Genomic DNA, 26,647 nt, shown 5'->3' with positions numbered 1-26,647 from the left:
CTGGGATGTGGGCATCGCTGGCAAGGCCAGCATTTATTGCCCATCCCTAATTGCCCTCAAGAAGGTGGTGGTGCGCCGCCTTCTTGAACCACTGCAGTCCATGTGGTGAAGGTACTCCCATAGTGCTGTTGGGGAGAGAGTTCCAGGATTTTGACCCAGCAACTATGAAGGATCGGCGATATATTTCCAAGTCAGGATGGTGTGTAACTTGGAGGGGAACTTGCAGGTGATGGTGTTCCCATGCCCCTGCTACCCTTGTCCTTCTAGGTGGTAGAGGTCAAGGGTTTGGGAGGTGCTGCTGAAGAAGCCTGCTGACAGTTAACAAGGAATTATTCAGATAATATCAGCAACAGATTAATCAGTAAGGAGCTCCATGGTATCAGCAAGAATTGGTATCCCGTTCAGCACCACTGACCACAAAGCACCAAAGTCATAGAATATTACAGCACAGAAACAAGCCATTCAGCCCTTCAAATTTGTACCAACACTTTTCTCTACACTAGTTACCAAGTCAAATTCCACTCTCCTACTCGTTGCCCATACTCTTTAATATTCCTCTTTTTCAAGCAACTACCTAATTCCTTTTAAAAAAGGCCTTCTTGGAGGCTAAATTGGAACGTGTAGTGCCTCTATTTTTAGGCGCTATGCGGCTAAAAAGGACTCAAAAATAGGGTCAGAGATGTTGCGAACACTTCTGATGGGAAATGCACATCTTGGTAAAGGGGTTTGTGCGTGCCTGCGTTACAACTGCCGGCAGCATGCAGAGCAGTGAAATGATGATGCAAATGAGTGTGCAATGCCGATTTGAAGCCACCGCTGCCATTTTCCAATTCCCCACTCCAGCCAATGCCCTTGCACAGCTGAACACGGTCTAAAATGGAATAAATGACCCCCCGCCCCGCGCACCCCGCACCAGCATGATTTAAAGGGATCATGAAGTACTTACAGGATAGTTGCTGGCTGCTGGTACACGTTTTTGGAGGTTTCCTATACTTGGCTACAGTTGGAGTACTCTACAGGGAGTGTTCTTGGTACTCTACAGGGTGGTCTTGCAGTATGTTTTTTGTCATTTAAAATATTGTGCTGAAAGAAGTTGCTTCCAAACATGGGTGTCTTGCTAGGGCTTCCTCTGGGAATTGAACATGACTGGGAGAATGAAGAGAGGTCACATAGAGCAGGACAAGCTGCTAGAAGAGGGAGGAGGAGGGGGAGCAGGCCACTCAGCAGGAGGCCATATCCGCAGAGGGTCTTTAGGGAGCAATTCACTTACCTCAATTTCAGTGAGGACCAATGAGTGAGACGTCTTCACTTCACAAAAGAGGTTGTGAGTGAAATCTGCCAACTGCTGCAGCCACAACTGCAAACTCAAAGCAGGGCAAGGATAGCATTGCCTGTGGCTGTCAAGGTGACCTGGGCTCTTAATTTTTATGCGTCTGATTCTCCTTTCAGGCAGCTGCTAGAGATATAAGCAACATCTCGCAGTTTGCAGTGCACTGCTGCATAAGAGAGGTCACTAAGGATCGCTATACCAAGAGAAACACATTCAGCTCCTTTCTTCTTGCCATATACAAGCAGGAGGAGCGACCATGAGGCTTTGCACGGATTACAGGCTTCCCCATAGTGCAGGGTGCCATTAACTGCACGCACATTGCCTTGTGTGCTCCTCATGTGAAGTCGTCATTTTCATCAACCGAAAAAGATTCCATTCCCTCAATGTGCAGCTGGTGTGCGACCACAGGCAGCGCATCTTGCAAGTGAATGCCCATTACCCTGGCAGCAGTCACGATTCTTCTATTCTATGGCAGTCCTCTGTTCCAACTGTATTCGAACCAGCACGACAAGTCAAAGGCTGGCTACTGGGCGACAAGGGTTATCCCCTTATGACATGACTCATGACTCTTGTCAGGAACCCATGCACACCTGCACACCAGGCCTACAATGAGTGCCATGCTGCCACAAGAAACATTATAGAGCACACCATCGGTGTCCTCAGGCAATGCTTCTGCTGCCTGGACTGCTCTGGCGCAGCCCTGCAGTACTCAACTGAGCAGGTATCAATATATGTGGTAGTATGCTGTGATGTGCCATCAATAACTCAAAGACAAGAAGTTAAAGGATTCAACTGAAGGCTTTTAATCGCTAAGAACATTGCACGTCATTCCACATTGGATTCGTCTGGCAGAATGACTCATACAGCTCTTGAGGCCTTTATATGACAAAAGACAGGGGCGGAGCCAATAGACACAATAAGGGAAAAGGGGGCGGTACACACAATACAATGCAGGTAAAACACAGGGGCTGATGAAGACATATATTTCATCACATTCACCCCTTCTACAGATTTAGTCTGTCCGGGGGTGTGATAGTCCTTCCTGAACGTCGCAACAGTACCTCGGGTTCCGACCGGGAGTCCGTGGTGCCCTCCTGGGCATACCCATGTGCTGGGGGTGTTGCAGGTACTTCTGGGGGTGGTGAGGATACCTCTGGGGATGGTGGAGGTTCTTCTGGGGGTGGTGAGGATGGGTTGTCGTCGCTTCCTGCCGAGGCGAGGTCCTTTATGGACACGGTGTCCTCACGCCCGTCGGCGTGCTTGACGTACGCGTACTGTGGGTTTGCGTGGAGTAGGTGTACTGCCTCCACGAGGGGATCCGTTTTGTGGCCCCTCACATGCTTCCGTAATAGGACTGTCCCTGGGGTGGAGAGCCACGAAGGTAGGGGCACTTCCGAGGTTGATTTGCGGGGAAAAACAAACATCTTCTCGTGAGGAGTGGCGTTAGTAGCAGTACACAGTAGCGACCTTATCGAGTGGAGTACGTCTGGGAGGACCTCTTGCCAGCGGGAGGTAGGGAGGCCTTTAGACCTTAGTGCTAAGGTGACCGCCTTCCACACCGTCCCGTTCTCCCTCTCCACTTGCCCATTACCCCGGGGGTTATAACTAGTGGTCCGACTCGTGGCTATCCCCTTCGACAGCAGGTATTGGCGCAGTTCGTCGCTCATGAACGACGCCCCCGTCAGTGTGGATGTAGTTCGGCATGCCGAACGTGCAAAACAGGCTGCCGAGGCACTTGATGACCGTGGCACTGGTCATGTCTGGGCAGGGGTAGGCGAATGGGAAGCGGGAGTACTCGTCCACAATGTTGAGAAAGTACACATTGCGGTTGGTGGAGGGGAGTGGTCCCTTGAAATCTAAGCTCAGGCGCTCGAATGGCCGTGTAGCTTTGATCAGGTGGGCTCGGTCGGGCCTATAAAAACGGGGCTTGCATTCCGCACAGGTGCGGCAGTCCCTGGTCATAGACCGGACCTCCTCGATGGAATAGGGCAGGTTACGGGATTTTATAAAGTGAAATAGCCGGGTGACCCCCGGGTGGCAGAGGCCATTGTGGAGGCCCTGTAGCCTGTCCCCCTGGATGCTGGCACACATCCCTCGTGATAGGGCGTCGGGGGATTCGTTGAGGGCCCCTGACCTATATATTATGTCGTACTCAAACGTGGAGAGTTCGATCCGCCACCTGAGAATTTTGTCGTTCTTGATCTTCCCCCTCTGTTTGTTGTTAAACATGAAGGCTACCGACCGCTGGTCGGTAAGCAGGGTGAAGCGTTTGCCAGCTAGGTAGTGCCTCTAGTGCCGCACTGCCTCCACTATGGCCTGGGCCTCCATCTCTACCGAGGAGTGCCTGATCTCGGGCCCTTGGAGGGTTCTTGAGAAAAAGGCTACGGGCCGCCCATCCTGGTTGAGGGTGGCTGCTAAAGCGAAGTCGGACTCATCGCTTTCGACCTGGAAAGGGATGTTTTCGTCCACTGCCCCCAGCGCGGCCTTCTCAATGTCGTGTTTAATGCTGTTGAAGGCGGCGTGGGCCTCGGCCGTGAGCGGGAAGGACGTTGATTTCAGGAGGGGACGGGCCTTGTCGGAATAATTGGGGACCCATTGGGCGTAATAGGAGAAAAACCCCAGGCACCTTTTCAGGGCCTTGGGAGTGTTTGGTAGGGGTAGCTCCCGTAGGGGGCGCAATCGGTCGGGGTCCGGACCGATTTCCCCGTTTTCCACCACGCAGCCCAGGATACAGAGGCGCGTGGTGCTAAAGACACACTTATCCTCGTTGTAGGTGAGATTGAGTCTGAGGGCGGTTTTCAGAAATCTCGTGAGGTTCGAGTCGTGGTCTTGCTGGTCGTGGCTGCAGATGGTGACGTTGTCTAGGTATGGATAGGTGGCTGTTAACTGGTTCTCATCGACCATGCGGTCCATCTCCCGCTGGAAGACCGAGACCCCATTCGTTACCCCAAAGGGGACTCTGAGGAAGTGGTAGAGGCATCTGTTCACCTCGAAGGCGGTGTATGGACGGTCCTCTGGCCTAATGGGGAGCTGGTGGTATGCCGATTTTAGGTCGATGGTGGAAAACACCCGGTATTGCGCAATTTGGTTAACCATATCTGCTATGCGGGGCAGAGGGTAGGCGTCTAGCTGGGTGTATAGATTAACTGTCTGGCTATAATCTATCACCATCCGCTTCTTTTCGCTACCCTTAACTACTACTACCTGGGCGCGCCACGGGCTGGTACTGCATTCGATGATACCCTCCCGCTTGAGTCTTTCTACTTCAGACGCAATGAACCGTCTGTCCTCCCAGCTGTACCGCCTACTCTTGGTCGCTATGGGTCGACAGTTGGGTGCGAGGTTGGCGAACAGAGAGGGCGGCTTGACCTTCAGGGTAGCCAGACCGCACACTGTGAGGGGCGGCTGGGACCCACCGTAGGTAAGTGTGATACTTCGGTGGTGGCACTGGAAGTCCAGACCCAAGATCACGCTCACACAGAGATCTGGCATTATCAACAGTTTAAAATCTCTGTAATCAGTGCCTTTTACCGACAACATAACCGCGCAGAAACCTGTAATTTTTGAGGTATGAGTCTTATCAGCCACGGCGATTTTGCCCTGTGTAGGGACTATCGTTAGTGAAAGTCGTTTTACCAGGCTAGGATGAATAAAGCTTTCGGTGCTCCCGCAGTCAATCAAGCATTTAACCTTGTTCCCGTTTACCTCTATGTCCATCATCGATCTAGACAACAGATGCGGCCTGGATTGATCCACTGTGATTGAGGCCACCAGTGGGTCCTGGGGGTCCGTGTAGTCGGGACAAGATGGTGGACTCCATGAGGATGGACAAGATGGCGTCCAAGATGGCCGCCCCCACGGCGCGCACGCGGCGGTGGCGGAGTTGAAGGCGGGGTTCCCTCTGCAGACTTTACTGAAATGTCCTTTCTTCCCGCATTTAAAACAGGTGGTGCCCTTCGCTGGGCACAAATGCCTGGAGTGTTTGTCCTGGCCGCAGAAGTAGCATTTCGGGCCCCGATGCATCGCGGCAGTAGTGGGGCTCCTGGGTGGAGGCTGGGGCTCCGACGGTGCTGGGCTGGCCTGAGACCTGGGAGGTGAAGATGGCTTCCAAGATGGCGGCCCCCACGGCGCGCACGAGGTGGAGTGGGCCGTGTGGCCTGAGGAACAGGATTCAGAGTTCCTCTGGGCCATATCCAGTGATCGCGCTATGCCCATAGCCTGTTTTAAGTCCAGTCCCTCCTTTTCAAACAGCTTCTGCCGAATGTAATTTGAACTGAGGCCCGCAACAAAGGAGTCTCGGATCAGCTCCTCCGTGTACACGGTGGCAGACACGGCCTTACAGTTACAGTCTCTGCCCAGTACTTTTAGGCTTAGCATGAAGTCCTCTAGTGACTCACCATGCCGCTGCGTGCGAGTAGTCAGAAGATGCCTGGCGTACACCTCGTTTATTGGCCGCACGTAGTGGGCCTTCAGAATGGTGCAGGCATCCTCATAGCTGGTGGCATCTCGGATGAGAGGGGAGACCCGATGACTCACCCGGTTTCGCAGGATTCCCAGTTTCACGTCTCCGGTGGCGGTCGCGGCTGCTATGGCGGTGGCTGAGGGTTCGATGAAAAATTCGAAGCATTGGAACCAGTGTCCGAACTGTGTGGCTGCGTCTGTGGCATGGGGGTCCAGATCCAAGCGCTCTGGTTTCAGGAGTCGATCCATCTTGGTGTTTTAGCGATTAAAATTGATGTGCCATCAATAACTCAAAGACAAGAAGTTAAAGGATTCAACTGAAGGCTTTTAATCGCTAAGAACATTGCACGTCATTCCACATCGGATTCGTCTGGCAGAATGACTCATACAGCTCTTGAGACCTTTATATGACAAAAGACAGGGGCGGAGCCAATACACACAATAGGGGAAAAGGGGGCGGTACACACAATACAATGCAGGTAAAACACAGGGGCTGATGAAGACATATATTTCATCACATGCTGCATGCTGTACAACCTGGCCATTATGAGGGAACAGCCTTTTCCACCACCAATCAGGCAAGAAGCTAAGGAGCAGGAGCATAATGAGGAGGAGGAGGAAGGTGAGTAGGAGGAAGAGTCCCACACTCCTTGCCTTTCCTCTATCTCTGACCATCACATCATCCTCTTTCTGACAACACAAAAATAAAAACCACCAGAAAATGCACACAGCCATATATGGAGTATTATGTCCAATTTTCATCCCCATATATGGTGGAGGGTATCAAGTCCTTAAGGAAGGTACATAGGACGGCCAAAATGATATGCACTTTTTGGGCTCTTAGTTATCAGGAAAGGTTCCAGCAGTTGGGGCTACTTTCATTAGTAAAATGCAAGCTTACAGGGGATATGATTGTGGTTTTTAAAATGATGAAAGTATTAGATTCTGTCCAGTTAGGTAGGTTATTTGAGACATATTAACAATTGTAGAACATATAAAATTCTTAGGTAAAAAGTTAGTTAGATGTTGGGATGTATTTCTTTTCATTGAGAGAGATCGCCCTCCGGATCAGATTACCAAAGCATATGATGAATATGGATTCCATGAAGTCCTTCTAAAGGCAGTTGGAAAAGTTCCTGAGAGAAGAGGATATTTACAATTAAAGAGCATAAATTGCAGGCTAGCTGGGATTAGAAGGATTTATGGGCAACCACAATCTCCTGGAGCTTTGCTGGATTATTTAGGGAGTCGGAAAGAAACTTGTCAGAGATTTCCTAAATTGGCCTCAGATCTTTTTCTCTTTTGTTGTCTCTCTTCAGAGATTGCATGGCCAGGCTTAATGATCTTTGCTAATCCTTCTTTTCATATGTTTTTACGTTTGTTTCTCCATGCACTTAGTAATTGCATTTCATATTAGAGACCAGCAACTGAAAACTAAATGACTTATCTGAAGAATATTTGCTGAATCCAAGTCCTGGCTTATTCTCTGTCTACTTATTTGAAGACAGGGGTTGCATTTTACCTCCAGTCCTCTGGCATAATTTTCCTTTCCGCAAATTTTGAAAAATGACCACCAAAGTCTTCCATCAGGTTTCTTGGATGTAAACCAACAGGTCCTGGTTAGTTGTCTGGCTTAAGTTTGAATAGTTTCTTGAGAATCATTTCTCTTTGAAACACACACCTCTGGTGGTTCTAAAATGCCAATAGCCACCTCCTCTTTAGCAACTTAGGTAAAGTGCTTATTTAGTGTTTCTGCCCATTCCCTCACTCCCACAACAAGCTTGACTCCTTCTCTTGGTGGTCCTACCTGAACGACCTTATTTTTCTTTATTCATTCTCGGGATGTGGGCTTCGCTGGCAAGGCCAGCATTTATTGTCCCTCCCTAGTTGCCCTTACTACTAATGTGCTTCTATAAAGCCTTTTTATTGCTCTTTATGTTTTGCTAATTTTCTCTCATGTTCCATCAACATTTCTAATCCCCCTTTTTTTTGTAGATTTCTTGTATATTCTTTATATTTGTCCTGATTTTCATTTTGATTATCTCCCATGGAAGCAGCAAATGCTTTTTTTTTTCCATTTCAGATTTGATCTGTCATATTCATCTATAAAACCTTAGTACCATGGATGTAATAATAATGTTATAATAATAATGTCAGTTGAAATGAACCCCATTAGTTGTGCACCAATCATTATTAGCATGTATTATATGGCAGTGTTATGCTAACTTTAAGTAACTGTATACTGTTTTAAGTCTATGGTTCTGTGGAACATCACTTTTTCCCAAAGAAATAGTGACCATGAAAATTTGCAGCTCATCAGTCTCAGTGTAGTGCTGAGGGTGTGTTGCATTGCCAAAGGTACTGTTCTAGGTACCAGCCTAATCTCCAGCTATTCCAGTGTACACCAGGATGGCTGGAGACTCGGGCTAGTGTGCGCTGTTCCCAAAATCATATGATGATTTCTATACATCATAATGTATATGAAACTAAGTGATCAAATACAAACAATTAAATGGCATAGAATTACATAGAAATTAAGAATGACATAGAAATTACCATAGAAAAACAGGCTGTTTTACCCAAGTAATCCATGTTGGTGTTTATCCTCCACATGAGCAGTATTCCTAATCCCATGCGCCCACCCTGTATTCCAACATCCCTTCATTCCTCTTTCATAGGAACATAAGAACATAAGAAGTAGGAGCAGGAGTAGGCCATACGGCCCCTCGGGCCTGCTCCGCCATTCAATAGGATCATGGCTGATCCGAACCTAGACTCACGTCCACTTCCCTGCTGTGGTAAACCACGTTCACTATCGTATCACTGTTAGTAGTTAGCACTGTTCACCACTGTTCGTTATAACTGTATCACTGACCACTATTGTATCACGGTACGAGGTCGCCTCTTGCCACACTGCTATACCTGGGATGACCACCGCCGACTCCGCCTTGGCTCCACCCACCAGGCCAGGTATAAAGGTGAGCGACTGACTGGTATTCCTCCTGCTTGGATCGGATCACCCACGAGAGTGGGCTCTGTTATTTAGTCAATAAAAACCTTTAGTCACCTTCGTAACTCTTCGCCTTTTATTGGAGGAATTGATAGGTATATCAATTTTATTGACTAAATTTAATGATGTCCGACAACGAGTCACAACCGGCGGAGGAGCCACCAGCGCAGCTCCCAGGAGCACAGCCACACCAGCCAGCTTGGCTGCGAGCCCTCAGACCGCCGTACCTGGACCTGAACCCACGAGCAGCAAACTCAGCCGCAGACTTTAAACACTGGCTGGTCTGCTTCGAATCATACCTGAGAGAATCCAGCGTCCCTCAGGCATCCAAACTAAGTGTCCTGCAGGCGCAACTGAGCCCGAGAGTATACACTCTCATCGAGGACATGACTACCTACGAGACCGCCATCAACCTGCTGAAACAGAAGTACCGGACCCCGGTAAACTACATGTACGCTAGGCACCTCCTAAGATCACGGCCGCAACAGCCAGGAGAATCAGTAGCCGAATTCTCACAGGCGCTATATGCACTCGCCAGGAACTGTGACTTTAAATCGGTGTCGGCAGCCGAAAATACTGAAGATAATATCCGCGACGCATTCCTGAAAGGCCTACGGTCCGAGTACTCACGGCAAAGACTGCTGGAAGCTAAAGACCTCAGCATGGAAAAAGCTGAAGCCCTCGCTATCTCCCTGGAAGTGGCCCACCAAGATCAGGAAGCATTCACCAGGTACTGCTCGCGACCCTGGGACTCGGGCCCGACCCCTACCACAGCACCCTTCCCAGCGCCGCCCCCGGGACCTACCTCTGCGTCGGCGTCCCGGACCCGACCGGCCCCGCCACCCCCGGCACCGGCCCCGACATCGGGCATCCGCGATCGGGCCGCCGGCTGTTTTTTTTGTGGCCAGGAGAAGCACCCGAGGTCGCGCTGCCCAGCCAAGAACTCCACATGCAGAACCTGCCTGAAGAAAGGCCACTTCTCCAAGGCCTGCAGGAGCGGATCCTCAGAGGCCAGCAGTGCCGCATGCGAACTATGGGGGCGGCCATCTTCGTTTAGGGCAACTGAGGCCAGCATCCCCACACATGAGTCATGGGGGCGGCCATCTTTGTTTAGGGCAACTGAGGCCAGCATCCCCACACATGAGTCATGGGGGCGGCCATCTTTGATTAAGGCAACCGACCCCAATAGTGCCTCATGTGAGCTACGGGGGCAGCCATCTTCTCCGTCATTTTGCCCTACCTCGTGGGAGACGCCATTTTACTCACCACGCCCGACCGCCTCGCCCGCAGATGACAACGACTCGCTCAGCTACACACTAGCTTCCGTCACCCTGGACCAAGCCCGCCCGCACCATCTGTCCAAGTCAATGATGGACATCAAAGTGAACGGCCACGCCACGACCTGCCTGTTCGACAGCGGAAGCACGGAGAGCTTCATCCACCCAGACACGGTGAGCCACTACTCCCTCTCTGTCCTACCAACGCGCAGCCGAATCTCGATGGCATCGAGGTCCCACGCCACGGACATCAGCGGCTACTGTGTCGTGACCCTGTCGGTTAAGGGCACGGAGTATAAAAACTTTAAACTCCTCGTCCTCCCCCATCTCTGCGCTGCCGTCCTACTAGGGCTGGACTTCCAATCCCACCTCCAAAGCGTAACCCTAGCATACGGTGGACCCCTCCCCCCACTCACAGTCAACAACCAGCAAACGTTAAACCGCCCACCGCGTAACACCTGCAGCCTCTCCACCCTCAAGGTCCCGCCACCCTCTCTGTTTGCTAACCTTACCCCTGACTGCAAACCCGTCGCTACCAAGAGCAGGCGGTATAGCGCCGGGGACAGAGCCTTCATTAGCTCTGAGGTGCGGCGCCTCCTGAAAGAGGGCATTATCGAGGGGAGCAGCAGCCCCTGGCGTGCCCAGGTCGTAGTCGTAAAGACCGGCGATAAAAACCGCCTGGTCATCGACTACAGCCAGACCATAAACAGATATACCCAGCTGGACGCATACCCCCTCCCCCGCATATCTGACATGGTCAATCAGATTGCACAGTATAAAGTATTCTCGACCATCGACCTGAAGTCGGCCTACCACCAACTCCCTATCCACCCTGAGGACCGCCAGTATACCGCCTTCGAGGCGAATGGGCGCCTATACCACTTCCTTAGGGTCCCCTTCGGTGTCACTAATGGGGTCTCGGTCTTCCAAAGGGAGATGGACCAGATGGTTGACCAGAACGAACTGCAGGCTACATTCCCCTACCTAGATAACGTCACTATCTGCGGCCGCGACCGGCAGGAACATGACGCGAATCTGGAGAAATTCCTCCGTACGGCCCAACGGCTGAACCTCACCTACAATAAGGAGAAATGCGTGTTTAACACCACACGCCTTGCCATCCTAGGCTGCGTAGTGGAGAACGGAATCATCGGCCCCGACCCAGAAAGAATGCGCCCCCTCATGGAGCTACCCCTCCCCCACTGCCCTAAAGCACTTAGGAGAACCCTGGGGCTTTTCGCCTACTATGCCCAATGGGTACCCAATTACGCGGACAAAGCCAGACCCCTCCTGAAAGCCACTTCCTTCCCCCTCACGGAGGAGGCGTGCGCGGCCTTCTCCCTCATTAAGGGAGACATAGCCAAGGCCACGATGCACGCAGTGGACGAGTCCATCCCCTTCCAGGTGGAGAGCGACGCATCCGACTTCGCCTTAGCCGCCACCCTAAACCAGGAGGGGAGGCCAGTGGCCTTCTTCTCAAGGACCCTACAGGGCCCCGAGATCCGACATTCGTCGGTCGAGAAAGAGGCCCAGGCGATCGTGGAGGCAGTACGGCGCTGGAGGCACTACCTGGCAGGCAAACGATTTACCCTCCTCACCGACCAGCGTTCGGTGGCTTTCATGTTTAATAACAAGCTGAAGGGCAAAATCAAGAATGACAAGATTTTGAGATGGAGAATCGAGCTCTCCACCTACGATTATGAGATCTTGTACCGGCCAGGCAAGCTGAACGAATCCCCTGATGCCCTTTCACGAATGACATGCGCCAGCACGCATATCGATAGGCTTCAGACCCTCCACGACCAGCTCTGCCACCCCGGAGTCACCAGACTCTACCATTTCATTAAGGCCCGCAACCTGACCTACTCCATCGAGGAGGTCAGGACCATGACCAGGAACTGCCAGACCTGTGCGGAGTGCAAACCGCACTTCTATAGGCCGGACCGAGCAAGCCTGATCAAGGCCACCCGCCCCTTCGAGCGCCTGAGCATCGACTTTAAGGGGCCCCTCCCGTCCTCTGACCGTAATGTGTACTTCCTCAACATCGTTGATGAGTACTCCCGTTTCCCCTTTGCCTTCCCCTGCCCCGACATGACCAGTAGCACGGTCATCAAGTGCCTGAATGCCCTCTTCGCCTTGTTCGGGTTCCCGAACTATATACACAGCGACCGGGGCTCCTCCTTCATGAGCGAGGAACTCCGGCAATTCCTCCTAGAGAGAGGTATTGCAGCAAGCAGGACCACCAGCTACAACCCCAGAGGTAACGGTCAGGTGGAAAGAGAGAACGCGACGGTATGGAAGGCCGTCCTCTTAGCCTTAAAGTCTAAGGGCCTCCCAACCTCCCGCTGGCAAGAAGTCCTCCCGACAGCGCTGCACTCCATCCGGTCATTACTTTGCACGGCCACTAACACCACCCCCCATGAACGAATGTTCGTTTTCCCCAGGAAGTCGACTACGGGAACCACTCTACCAACCTGGCTGACCGCCCCGGGGCCGGTCTGGCTGCGGAAACACGTGAGGGCCCATAAAACGGACCCCCTGGTCGAGAGGGTGAACCTCCTGCACGCCAACCCCCAGTACGCCTACGTGGCGTACCCAGACGGGCGGGAGGACACTGTCTCCCTACGAGACCTCGCACCCTCAGCCGATCCGGAAACACCGCCACCACCCCCCCCAACCCCAGCCCAGGTAGACGGCATGCCGGAACCCCACGAGCCCTCGCCGACCACGCAAACACCAGCATCAACACCGGATAAGGCACCAGCACCGGATAAGGCAACACCACCGCTGCGGCGATCGGAGAGGCTTACGAAGCCTCCGGACAGACTGACCTACCAGAATTGGTAGTACACTTCACCCCGCCGGACTTAATTCTAAACAAGGGGTGAATGTGGTAAACCACGTTCACTATCGTATCACTGTTAGTAGTTAGCACTGTTCACCACTGTTCGTTATAACTGTATCACTGACCACTATTGTATCACGGTACGAGGTCGCCTCTTGCCACACTGCTATACCTGGGATGACCACCGCCGACTCCGCCTTGGCTCCACCCACCAGGCCAGGTATAAAGGTGAGCGACTGACTGGTATTCCTCCTGCTTGGATCGGATCACCCACGAGAGTGGGCTCTGTTATTTAGTCAATAAAAACCTTTAGTCACCTTCGTAACTCTTCGCCTTTTATTGGAGGAATTGATAGGTATATCACCTGCCCACTCCCCGTAACCCCTAATTCCCTTATCAGCTAGGAAACTGTCTATCTCCGTTATAAATTTATTTAATGTTGCAGCTTCCACAGCTCTCTGAGGTAGCAAATTCCATAGATTTACTACCCTTTGAGTGAAGAAGTTTCTCCTCATCTCAGTTTTGAAAGGGCAGCCCCTTATTTTAAGATTATGCCCCCTAGTTCTAGTCTCACCCATCAGTGGAAACATTCTCACCGCATCCACCCGATCAAGTCCCCTCACAATCTTATATGTTTCGATAAGATCGCCTCTCATTCTTCTGAATTCCAATGAGTAGAGGCCCAACCTACTCAAGCTTTCCTCATAAGTCAACCCCCTCATCTCCGGAATCAACCGAGTGAACCTTCTCTGAACTGTCTCGAGAGCAAGTATGTCTTTTCTTAAATATGGAAACCAAAACTGTACGCAGTATTCCAGGTGTGGCCTCACCAGTACCCTGTATAACTGAAGCAAGACTTCCCTGCTTTTATACTCCATCCCCCTTGCAATAAAAGCCAAGATTCCACTGGCCTTCCTGATCACCTGCTGCACCTGCATACTAACCTTCTGTGTTTCATGCACCAGGACCCCCAGATCCCTTGGTACTGTAGCACATTGCAGTTTCTCTCCATTTAGATAATAACTTGCTCTTTGATTTTTTCTGCCAAAGTGCATAACCTCTCACTTTCCAACATTATATTCCATCTGCCAAATTTCTGCCCACTCACTTAGCCTGCCTATGTCCTTTTGCAGGTTTTTTATGTCCTCCTCACTCACTGCTTTCCCTCCCATCTTTGTATCGTCGGCAAACTTGGATATGTTGCACTTGGTCCCTTCCTCCAAATCGTTGATATAGATTGTAAAGAGTTGGGGTCCCAGCACTGACCCTTGCGGAACACCACTAGTTACTGATTGCCAACCCGAGAATGAACCATTTATCCCAACTCTCTCTTTTCTGTTAGATAGCCAATCTTCCACCTATGCCAGTATATTACCCCCAATCCTGTGATTTTTTATCTTCTGCAATAAGCTTTTGTGTGGCACCTTGTCAAATGCCTTTTGGAAGTTCAAATACACCACATCCACTGGTTCCCCTTTATCCACCCTGTTTGTTACGTCCTCAAAGAATTCGAGCAAATTTGTCAAACATGACTTCCCCTTCATAAAACCATGCTGACTCTGTCCGATTAAATTATACTTATCCAAATGTCCTGTTACTGCTTCCTTAATAATGGACTCCAACATTTTACCAACCACAGATATTAGGCTAACTGGTCTATAGTTTCCAGCCTTTTGTCTACCTCCCTTTTTAAATAAGGGTGTTACATTAGCAGTTTTCCAATCTGCTGGGACCTTTCCTGAATCCAGGGAGTTTTGGAAAATTACCACCAATGCATCCGCAATCCCTACCGCTACTTCTCTCAAGACCCTAGGATGTAAGCCATCAGGTCCAGGGGATTTATCCGCCTTTAGTCCCATTATCTTACCGAGTACCACCTCCTTAGTGATTTTAATCGTGTTTAGCTCCTCCCCCCCTATAGCCCCCTGTTTGTCCAGTGTTGGGATATTTTTAGTGTCCTCTACTGTAAAGGCTGATACAAAATATTTGTTCAGCGTTTTTGCCATCTCCATGTTCCCCACCACTAATTTCCCGGTCTCGTCCTCTAAGGGACCAACATTCACTTTAGCCACCCTTTTTCTTTTTATATAACTGTAGAAACTCTTGCTATCTGTTTTTATATTTTTTGCTAGTTTACTTTCATAATCTATCTTCCCTTTCTTAATTAATCTTTTAGTTATTCTTTGCTGGCTTTTAAATGCTTCCCAATCTTCTATCCTCCCACTAGATTTGGCTACTTTATATGCCCTTGTTTTCAGTCGGATACTATCCTTTATTACTTTACTTAGCCACGGACGGCTGTCTTTTCTTTTACGCCCCTTTTCCTTCGACCATCTATCCAACCTACTCTTAAATGTCGATATGGTCTCTACTTCAATCACTAAACCTATTGCATTCCAGAGCCTTACAATCCTCTGTAAAAAAAATTATCATGCTCTCTGTCTGAAATCATTTACATTTAACCTTACATCTATACCCATTTGTTCTAGACCTCTAAATTACACAGAAATTACAACATAGACATCCAGCCTGTGTTGGTGTTTATCAAAGAATCATAGAATTATACAGCACAGAAGGAGACCATTCAGCTCGTTGTTCCTGTGCCTGTGTCGGCTCTTTGAAAGAACTATCCAATTAGTCCCATTCCACTGCTCTTTCCCCATAGCCCTTCAAATTTTTCCCCTTCAAGTATTTATCCCAAATGCCTTTTGAAAGTTACATTTGAATCTGCTTCCATCACCCTTTCAGGCAGCACATTCCAGATCATAACAACTCGCTGCGTAACTATTTTCCCCTCATATCGCCTCTGGTTCTTTTGCCAATTACCTTAAATCTGTGTCCTCTGGTTACCAACCCTTCTGCCACCGGAAATAGTTTCTCCTTATTTACACTATCAAAATTCTTCATGATTTTGAACACCTCTAGCAAATCTCCCCTTAACCTTCTCTGCTGTAAGCAGAACAACCCCAGTTTCTCCAATTAACTGAAGTCCCTCATCCCTGGTACCATTCTAATAAATCTCCTCTGTATTCTCTCCAAGGCCTTGACATCCTGCCTCAAGTGTGGTGCCCAGAATTGGCCACAATACTCCAGCTGGGGCCTAACCAATTTGCTATAAAGTTTAGCATAACCTCCTTGCTTTTGTATGACTCTATTTATAAAGCCAAGGATCCCGTATATTTTTTTAACAGCCTCCTCAATTTATCTTTCCACCTTCAAAGGCTTGTGTCCGTACACACCTTAGTCTCTGTTCCTACAACCCCTTTAAAATTGTACCCTTTATCCTCCACGTGAGCAGAAGTTTAATGATTCAGATGTAATTCTAGCTTGTCTAATATTTTCGTCTGTTTCCTGCTTCTTTACTCTGATTAGTAGTACCTTTGACTCCTCTTTTACCAAACGTGGCATTATATAAATCTAGCCCTTTGGGTAATCCTGGCGCTTGATCATGAGACTTTCCCAGTGGAGCTCGCTGATGGCTTGGATAAGATGCATTTATTTTGTTCAAGAGTATTTGCTGAACCTGAGTCTTGATTGGTGGATTTATCAATGATGCAACCTAAATAGCAAAGTGAAATAAAGAGATATTACAATATGCTTAATTTTCATCAATAATCTCCTTATTTATTCTTAATTCCGAGGGCTCAATTTTTAGTTCTGAGGCGGGTTGGAGTCAGGTTGCGTGGTGGGCGGGTTCCAAAGCCGCTTCTGGCGGGATCGGCTGCTGATGTCCGGTTTTGATTTAATGAGCTTGTTGATTTTGATGGGGCGCACTGGCCGTTCCAATGAGTGCGATCGGGTCGGCTGGCTGCCTCTGATAACGTCATCATAGCAGCTGCTTTTAAAGCTGCCATTCAGCCTAAGCCTTTCTCTTCTGGATTCTGATACTCAGTGAGATTGACCTATACACAATGGCTTCTTCCAGAGGCAAGGCAGCTCCTTGATTTAATGATGATTTCCTCCATGCTCTTGTGGATGCTGTCAGAGGGTGCAGGGAGATTCACTTCCCTCCTGATAGCTAGAGGAAGCCTCCTCAGCAAACCAAGGCAGCCTGGCTGCGCATTGCTGAGGAGGTCAGCGCAAGGTCCATATGTTCACGCTCATGGATCCAGTGACGAAAAAGGTTTAATGATCTTGTGTGAACATCAAAAGTGGGTATCCCATCACACTTACCTTCAATCTGCTTCCCTTCTCTTCTAATCACCAGCACTCTGCATTGTAAGCCTGCTCCTCCTTACCCTTACTTTAATTTTCATTTCAATCTGATTAATAATTATTTAACTTAGTTTTCAATATTCTGTAAAATATATTGTGGTTGTCCATTGTAAGGCCGCGTGGCTCCCAGCCCCAGCTTGCTGCCCAACCACTGCAATTCCTTCTCTCCCTTTTACTGAACCCACCAAACAGCGTCCCAGAACCCTGGCCCCTGCCATTAAGGACAATACTCTGGAAAGGTCTGCGCACTGGCACCCTCCTCAGAAAGTGTTGCTTAGTGCCTCGGTCTATCTCCTTGCTTGACTCCCAGCTATATCCCTTTAGAGTCATAGTCATAGATTTATACGGCACAGAAAGAGGCCCTTCGGCCCATCGTGTCCGCGCCGGCCATCAGGCCCTATCTATTCTAATCCCATTTTCCAGCACTTGGTCCATAGCCTTGTATGCTATGGCGTTTCAAGTGCTCATCTAAATGCTTCTTGAATGTTGTGAAGGTTCCTGCCTCTACCACCCTTTCAGGCAGTGAGTTCCAGATTCCAACCACCCTCTCGGTGAAAAAGTTTTTCCTCAAATCCCCTCTAAACCTCATGCCCCTTACCTTGAAACTATGCCCCCTGGTTATTGACCCCTCTACTAAGGGGAAAAGTTCCTTTCTATCTACTCTATCTATGCCCCTCATAATTTTGTACACCTCAATCAGGTCCCCCCTCAGCATTCTCTGCTCTAGAGAAAACACCCCCAGCCTGTCCAGTAACTCTTCCTAGCTGAAGCGCTCCAGCCCAGGTAACATCCTGGTGAATCTCTTCTGCACCCTCTCCAATGCAATCACATCCCTCCTATAGTGCGGTGACCAGAACTGCACACAGTATTCCAGCTGTGGCCTAACTAGTGTTTTGCACAGCTCCATCATAACCTCCCTGCTCTTATACTCTATGCCTCAGCTAATGAAGGCAAGTATCCCATATGCCTTTTTAACCACCTTATCTACCTGTCCTGCTGCCTTCAGGGATCTATGTACATGCACACCAAGGTCCCTCTGATCCTCTGTCCTTCCTAGGATCCAACCATTCATTGTGTATTTCCTTGCCTTATTAGTCCTCCCAAAATGCATGACCTCACACTTTTCAGGGTTAAATTCCATTTGCCACTGTTCTGCCCATCTGACCAAACCTTCTATATCATCCTGTAACCTGAGGCTTCCCTCCTCGCTACTTACCACTCCACCAATTTTCATGTCATCTGCGCACTTACTGATCATACCTCCTACATTCATATCTAAATCATTAATGTACACTACAAACAGCAAAGGACCCAGCACCCATCCCAGCGGTACACCATTGGACACAGGCTTCCAGTCACAAAAACAACCTTCGACCATCACCCTCTGCCTCCTGCCACTAAGCCAATTTTGGATCCAATGTGTCAAATTGCCCTGGATCCCATGGGCTCTTACCTTCTTGACCAGTCTCCCTACTCTTTCCCTGGTTATCCTCTTGCCCTTAATATACTTATAAAACACCTTGGGATTTTCCTTTATTTTGCCCGCCAGTGTTTTTTCATGCCCCCTCTTCGCTCTCCTAATTTCTTTTTTAAGTACCCCCCTGCACTTTCTATATTCCTCTAGGGCTTCCACTGTTTTTAGCCCTTTGTATCTGCCAAAAGCCTCCCTTTTTTTCCTAATCTATTCTTGTATGTCCCTTGACATCCAGGGTTCCCTGGGTTTTTTACGGGAACATGTTGGCGTTGTACTTTCTCTATTTACTTTCTGAAAGACTCCCACTGCTCTGATGTGGACTTTCCTACAAGTAGCTTATCCCAATCCACTTTGGCCAGATCTTGCCTTATCATTTTAAAATCGACCGTCCCCCAATTTAGAACCTTTATTTCCGGTCCATCTTTGTCCTTTTCCATGACTACCTTAAATCTCACCGAATTATGGTCACTGTCACCAAAATGCTCTCCTACTGACACATCTACCACTTGCCCAGCTACATTCCCTAGAATTAGGTCCAGTACCGCCCCCTCTCTTGTAGGACTTTCTACATGCTGGCTCAAAAAGCTCTCCTGGATGCACTTTAAGAATTCCGCACCCTCTAAACCTTTCACACTCTGACTATCCCAGTTAATATTGGGGAAGTTGAAATCCCCTACTATTATTACCCTATTATTTCTACACTTCTCTGAGATTTGCCTACATATCTGTTCCTCTATCTCCCCCTGACTGTTTGGGGGCCTATAGTACACTCCCAGCAAAGTGCTTGCCCCCTTTTTGTTTTTAAGTTCTACCCATATGGCCTCATTAGAGGAACCTGCTAAGATATCGCCCCTCCTTACAGCAGTAATTGACTCCTTGATTAATATTGTGACACCCCCTCCTCTTTTACACTCTTTGACTGTGCTTTTGTGGTCCGATCCTCACCTGGGTATAACCTCCACTCTGCTTTGCATATTCTGTGGCTGATGGCCCAATCCTCAGCTCACCCCAAGTGTTTTTTCAGGCACACAGACAAATCCTCTATTATCTGCAATCCTCATCCCTCGCCGCCCACCACACCGTCTCACCACCGCCCCCCATCCCTCAAACCCTTTCCTCCCCAGCCCACTGAAGCCCACTTTCCCTCCCCCCACCCCCCACCCCCATTCCCCTCCTCTTATCCTCTTTTCCCATCATGTTTCCTATCCCGTCGGGGTCAGAACAGCAAGATTGGGAGTGATTTATGAGGAAGCACCAAATATGTTTATATATGGGCAGCAGTCAAACAACTAATCACAGAATAACATTAATGAAAGTTATGCATACATCAATGTTCACAAGTGAAACTAGACATTGAGCGTTTCAGGTTTTTAAATATCTGAAACCATCATATCCTGAGATCGACACATGCACAATTATAACAGAGGTTGCTGAGTCCAATTGTAGACCCCCGTGTAATACCCTGGCTGAGACTGGCTAACTCAGCACAGATGGACAACTGAGCCCAGGACCTTCCTCGTCCGTGTGGCAGCTGAGCCAAGCCATGAGGGAAGCCTATGATTTGCACTTTTTAAGTGCAGTTGATTATTAGATATTGACAAAAATCAAACTGGAGCTCAATTGATCTGCATTCTGTGAGTTGCATTCTATATTTCTGCACAAATCAGGCAAGTGAATACAGTGAGCTGTCACTCATGATTCTGAATAGAGTTAAAAGATCTGTGTCTGGCACTGTTCTCAGTTCTGCAATTCTCTTGATAATTCTTATGTAGTGAAAAATGTCATATATGATTTCCCCCACTCACAAACCTAGGCAAAATAATTACACTGGGTGAAGCAGCTGAAGAGGACACTTATTTTGCTGGTACCTTACTATCCACCCCATCTGGTTTTTTTTGAATCCATACATAAGCCTTCCTCTGCCTTGAAAGGAATTCCTTTGAAGGAGTGATACTTGACTGTCTAAGGATGGGTTAACAACTTTTCAGCCACCTGTTTTCAAACGATTTCTGAAATTTCCAAGCCTATTCTCTATTAGTTTCCCAAAACAATCTTTCCCCAAGTAGATAGTTTCTAATAGTCTGAAATTCAGGTATAAAAGGAAAGTTTGAAATTCTGTATCAGATATACCCAGCAAGCAGGATTTGTTATGTTGCAATTCATATTCCTAACTGTATGATGCTGGATTGCTCAAATAATTCAACAAATTGCTTTATGTTATTCATGTTGACCAAATTACTGTCCAAAATATTATCAGGGGCTTAGGTAACTCAGGCACCAAATGATGAGACTTGTTCCTGAACAAGTTTAACCCAACCAGTTTGATAGGAAGCTGTCATCAGAGTGTATCCTCAGGTATATCTGATCCAAGGCAAGAGGATAAGCTTGGCGGGGATGGGGAGCACTCCTACTCCTCCTGGCCCACAAGCAATGCTGTAAAGGCACTTAGCTTCTCCCTGAAGCTGTACTCACCTCCCTTCAGCTGCCAGGTTTCCCAAGGCCTGGGAAACCCGGCCGGCCAGGGTTAAACCTGCAAAGCAAGTTAAATCAGAGGCTGCTAGCCTCATTAAAATATTTAAATGGCCAACCCGCCTCCTGGGAGCGGGTTGGTTGCTCGCCCTTGTCCCGCCTCCATTAAACCCGGAAGCGGGCAGGTTGGAGGCGAGTTGGGCTCGGGGTTGAAATTTTTAGGGGGAAAAATTCGGTTGCTTTGCACCTCCCGTTAGCACCTTAGGGCGCTAATGGGGCGCAAAGCAACTAGCGCCCAGCCGTGGTGGCGCCAACCCTCCCGCGAAATGGGAAGTATATCTATGTGCAACAAAGGTTCATGAGGTTGATTCCTGGGATGGCGGGACTGTCGGATGAGAAGAGATTAAGTAAACTAGGCCTGTATTCTCTTGAATTCAGAAGAATGAGTGGGGATCTCATTGAAGCATACAAAATTATTACAGGGCTTGATAGGGTGGATGCTGGGAGAATGTTTCCCTTGGCTGGGGAGTCTAGAACCAGGGGCCACAGCCTCAGGATAAAGGGTAGGCCATTCAGGGCTGAGATGAGAAGAAATTTCTTCACACAGAGGGTGGTGAATCTTTGGAATTCTCTACCCCAGAGGGCTGTGGAGGCTCAGTCATTGGGTATATTCAAAACAGAAGTCGATAGATTTCTGACTAGTAAGGGCTTCAAGGGATATGGCGATAAGGCCGGTAAATGGAATTGAGGCAGAAGATCAGCCATGATCTCATTGAATGGCGGAGCAGGCTTGAAGGGCCGAATGGCCTACTCCTGCTCATATTTCTTATGTTCTTATGAAATTTAGCGGGAGGTTAGCGGTGGCAGTAACTGTTAGCACCCCGATGCACTGCCAGCGATGATGTCATTGCTGTGCGCAGCGCACCGCTCGCACCCCGGCCGTGATCTTCAGTAGCGCCCCCCTGACTTACTGCCGGACGCTATGTCCAACGGGGTCAGCGGGACCTACCTGCGGCCGGGGCGGTGCTAATTAAAGGCGAGGTGCCAGGTGGCCATTTTTGTTGCTGGCCGCCTGCCAGCACCTGCCCCTGTGGCCGTCCCCGGCCTCCTCTGCAGCCCCCTGCGGAGTGCTGGCTGAGCTCCATGAGTACGGCACTTCTTTTCAGTGCCAGGCTCTTTTGCCAGCACTTCGATCCCTGGTGGCCCAGCTGGGCCCCGGGTCGCGCTGCGCAATGCCCCTCCCCTTTAAGAAGGGGAGGAAGGCCTGCAGTACTGCTGCGCAGTGTGCCGCAGCACCGCGATATTCCCTCGCAGTGCCTCAAGAGGGAGGCAGAGTGCTTCCTGTAGCGTCCCGCTTCCCTCTTGGAGTGCTATCATAGTTAGCGCCCCAAAGGGGGCGCGACTTATTTTTCCCCCTTAATGTTTAAACCTCTGACCCGACCATAACCCACCCATATTTGGGAGTTATAATTCATCCCTAAATCTTGTTGAGGATATAAAAGCTTCAAAACGGCAGATCCTCAATCAATAGGTTGTCTCTGCACTTGAGTAACATTCTTCTTCTTTCATATGGTAGTAGCAAAAAATAAATCAAATATCAATATCTAAGTCAGATATCCAAGCCAAAGCTTCCGGTGTAACAGCGTGGATATCTTGTAGGCTGCCTGAGAATTTCCTCTGAGGACAGTGCTCGATGATATGCTCAAGAGTCTGATTAGAGGCTCTGCTATCGCATGATGGGGATGCTTTAATCTTCCATCTATGGAGAATGTGGCAGCATCTACCATGACTGGTTTTAAGGTGGTTGATGGTTGTCCACTCTTTGAGGAAGGTTTGATCCTTTTGTTATACTGTGGGATCCTCTATAAGGAATCCATTTGGTATGTCACAGTTCTTCCATGCATTTCACCATCGGTCATAAAGGTTGAGGGGAGATTGCTGAAGGGCTTCAGTGACAGTCCAAAATGGCCTTCTAGATTTGAGACGGGTTGGTGGTAGGATGTCATGTCAGCCTGCATCGGCATGTGTTTCTTGGTGTAGCGGTTATATTCTCTGGAGACTGCATATTTGCAGTGTAGGTGTGGTAGTGCGATGTTTGCAAGCATGGGCAGCCAAGGTGTTGGTGTCGATAAAAGCGTACCGGTGATAATTCTCATAGTAGAGTTAAGCTGGACATCAACGGATTTGGCATGCGGACTTGCTAGCCATGCCAGAGAGCAGTACTCCACTACAGAGTACACCAGGGGGAGTGCTGCTGTAGGGAGGGTTTGAGCGTCTGCTCACCATGTGGATCCACCGAGTTTCTGGATCAGGTCAGTGAGTGAAATTACACAGAATTACCATTGGCCAAGAATTAATTTTATGGCTCCAGAACAAAAATGATTTAGGAGTCAATCGTGTATAATGGTCAATGACATACTGACTGCAGTAGCATCTGCTGATACCCATACAGTCATGAAGGCTAATACAAAAGCAAAATACTGAGGATGCTGGAAATCTGAAATTAAAAAAAGGAAATGCTGGAAATACTCAGCAGGTCAGGCAGCATCTGTGGAGAGAGAAACAGAGTTAAAGTTTCAGGTCAATGACCTTTTGTCAAAGCTGGAAAAAGTTAGAGATGTAACAGATTTTAAGCAAGTGCAGGGGCAGGGTAAGTAGGGAGGGGAGGAAAGAACAAAAGGGAAGGTCTGTGATGGGGTGGAAGGCAGGAGTGATTAAATGACAATGGTATGATTGTATACAAAGCAAAAGGAGATGGTAATGGGACAAGTAAAGAAACAATAGATGGGTCTAGAAGAGGCATAAATGGGAATGGCAGAATCATCAACAGCTGCCGTCTGAAAAAATAGGGGCAGAGGTTATAGTCTGAAATTGTTGACCTCAGTGTTGAATCCAGAAGGCTGTAAAGTGCCTGATCGAAAGATGAGGTGCTGTTCCTCGAGCTTACGTTGAGCTTCGTTGGAACAGTGTAAGAGGCCGAGGAGAGAGAGGTCAAAGTGGGAGTGGAGCGGAGAATTAAAGTGACAGGCGACCGGAAGCTCGGGTTCACACTTACAGACTGAATGCAGGTGTTCCGCAAAGCGGTCACCCTATCTGCGTTTGGTCTCCCCAATGTAGGGGAGACCGCATCGTCAGCCACGAATACAGTATGCTAAATTGCAAAAAGTACAAGTAAATCGCTGTTTCACCTGGAAGGAGTGTTTGGGGCTCTGGACCGTGGGAAGGGAGGAGGTAAAAGGGCAGGTATTGCATCACCTGCGCTTGCACGGGAAGGTGCCGTGGGAAGAGGAGGGGGTGTTGGGGGTGATTGAGGAATGAACCATGGTGTCGCGGAGGGAGTAGTCCCTTTGGAATGCTGAAAGGGGAAGGGAAGGTGGCAGAAATGGCAGAGGATGATTCGTTGAATGTGGAGGCTGGTGGGGTGAAAGGTGAGGACAAGGGAAACCCTATCGTGGTTTGGCAGGGAGGGGAAGATGTGAGAGCAGAAGTGCGGGCAATGGAACGGACACGGTCAAGGGCCATGTCAAACATGGTGGAGGGGAATCCTCGGTTGAAGAAAAGGAAAATCCCAACGTGTTTTATAAGTATATTAAGGGCAAAAGGATAAACAGGGAAAGAGTAGGGCCCATTAGGGACCAAAGTGGCAATCTGTGTGTAGAGCCGGAATATGTGGGTGAGGTTTTAAATGAATATTTTGCATCTGTGTTCACCATGGAGAAGGACGATGTAGGCAGAGAAATCAGGCAGGGGGATTGTGATATACTTGAACAAATTAGCCTTGAGAGGGAGGAGGTACTAGCAGTTTTAGCGGGCTTAAAAGTGGATAAATCCACAGGCCCAGACGAGATGTATCCCAGACTGCTGTGTGAGGCAAGGGAGAAGATTGCAGGGGCACTGACACAAATTTTCAGAACTTCTCTGGCCACAGGGGAGGTGCCAGAGGACTGGAGGACAGCTAACATAGTATCTTTATTCAAGAAGGGTAGTAGGGATAAACCAGGGAATTACAGGCCAGTGAGCCTAACATCAGTGGTAGGGAAATTATTGGAAAAAATTCTGAGGGACAGAATTAATCTCCACTTGGAGAGGCAAGGATTAATCAAGGATAGTCAGCATGGCTTTGTCAGAGAGAGATCATGTCTAACAAATTTGATTGAATTTTTTGAGGGGGTGACTATGTGTGTGGATGAGGGTAGTGCAGTTGATGTACTCTACATGGACTTCAGTAAGGCTTTTGCCAAAGTCCCGCATGGGAGACTGGTCAAGAAAGTAAGAGCCCATGGGATCCAAAATTGGCTTAGTGGCAGGAGGCAGAGGGTGATGGTCGAAGATTGTTTTTGTGACTGGAAGCCTGTGTCCAGTGGTGCACCGCAAGGATCGGTGCTGGGTCCCTTGCTGTTTGTAGTGTCCATTAATGATTTAGGTATGAATGTAGGAGGTATGATCAGAAAGTTCACAGATAACACGAAAATTGGTGGAGTGGTAAGTAGCAAGGAGGGAAGTCTCAGGCTACAGGACGATATAGACGGGTTGGTCAGGTGGGCAGAACAGTGGCAAATGGAATTTAACCCTGAAAAGTGTGAGGTGATGCATTTTGGGAGGACTAACAAGGCAAAGGAATACACAATGAATGGCAGGACCCTAGGAAGGACAGAGGATCAGAGGGATCTTGGTGTGCATGTACATAGATCCCTGAAGGCAGCAGGACAGGTAGATAAGGTGGTTAAAAAGGCATATGGGATACTTGCCTTCATTAGCCGAGGCATAGAATATAAGAGCAGGGAGGTTATGATGGAGCTGTACAAAACACTAGTTAGGCCACAGCTGGAATACTGTGTGCAGTTCTGGTCGCCACACTATAGGAAGGATGTGATTGCATTGGAGAGGGTGCAGAGGAGATTCACCAGGATGTTACCTGGGCTGGAGCGCTTCAGCTATGAGGAGAGACTGGACAGGCTGGGGTTGTTTTCCTTGGAGCAGAGAAGGCTGAGGGGGGAACCTAACTGAGGTGTACAAAATTATGAGGGGCATAGATAGGATAGATAGAAAGGAACTTTTCCCCTTAGTAGAGGGGTCAATAACTCTATATCGGAAGCACTAGTATGGAAGGTGGCATCATCAGAACAGATGCGACGGAGACGGAGAAACTGGGAGAATGGAATAGAGTCCTTACAGGAAGTGGGGTGGGAGGAAGTGTAGTCCAGATAACTGTGGGAGTAAGTGGGCTTATAGTGGATGTTTGTTGATGACCTATCCCCAGAACTGGAAACAGAGAAGTCGAGGAAAGGAAGGGAAGAGTCAGAGATGGGCCATACGAAGGTGAGCTAGAGTAACATCGGGTAGGTGTTAAAAAGACGTCCAACTCAAACTCACCCAATGGGTTCGGTTAAAATTATCTCCTATAATTCTGGAGAATGTAGGTCACTAGTAGGCAATATAAACATGCCTTGTGACTGAAAAGGACCCATGACAAAGTCAAGAACAAGTCAGTGTCACAAATATTTGCAAAATTACAAGACTATATAAAAAAGATTTAAAAAGTAAAGTGAAAGGATTGATTAATTCA

General features: G+C 48.7%; 1 protein-coding gene across 2 annotated transcripts in view; it reads right to left on the bottom strand.

Annotated features, from left to right (window-relative positions):
- The window catches only part of efhb (EF-hand domain family, member B), a 114,153-nt gene that overhangs the window by 56,668 nt on the left and 30,838 nt on the right, over positions 1–26,647 (bottom strand). For both annotated transcript variants that reach the window (XM_085988010.1, XM_085988011.1), the window contains exon 4: positions 16,302–16,482. In XM_085988010.1, the coding sequence (XP_085844136.1) occupies positions 16,302–16,482 (181 nt within the window). The remainder of the gene's footprint in view (positions 1–16,301; positions 16,483–26,647) is intronic.

The sequence above is a fragment of the Somniosus microcephalus genome, chromosome 5 (genome assembly GCF_052327205.1).
Source record: "Somniosus microcephalus isolate GS21.2 chromosome 5, FLI_Smic_1.0, whole genome shotgun sequence".
Lineage (NCBI taxonomy): Eukaryota > Metazoa > Chordata > Chondrichthyes > Squaliformes > Somniosidae > Somniosus > Somniosus microcephalus.
The sequence above is the reverse complement of the archived record's forward strand: the minus strand, read 5'-3'. Positions and strand labels throughout refer to the sequence as shown.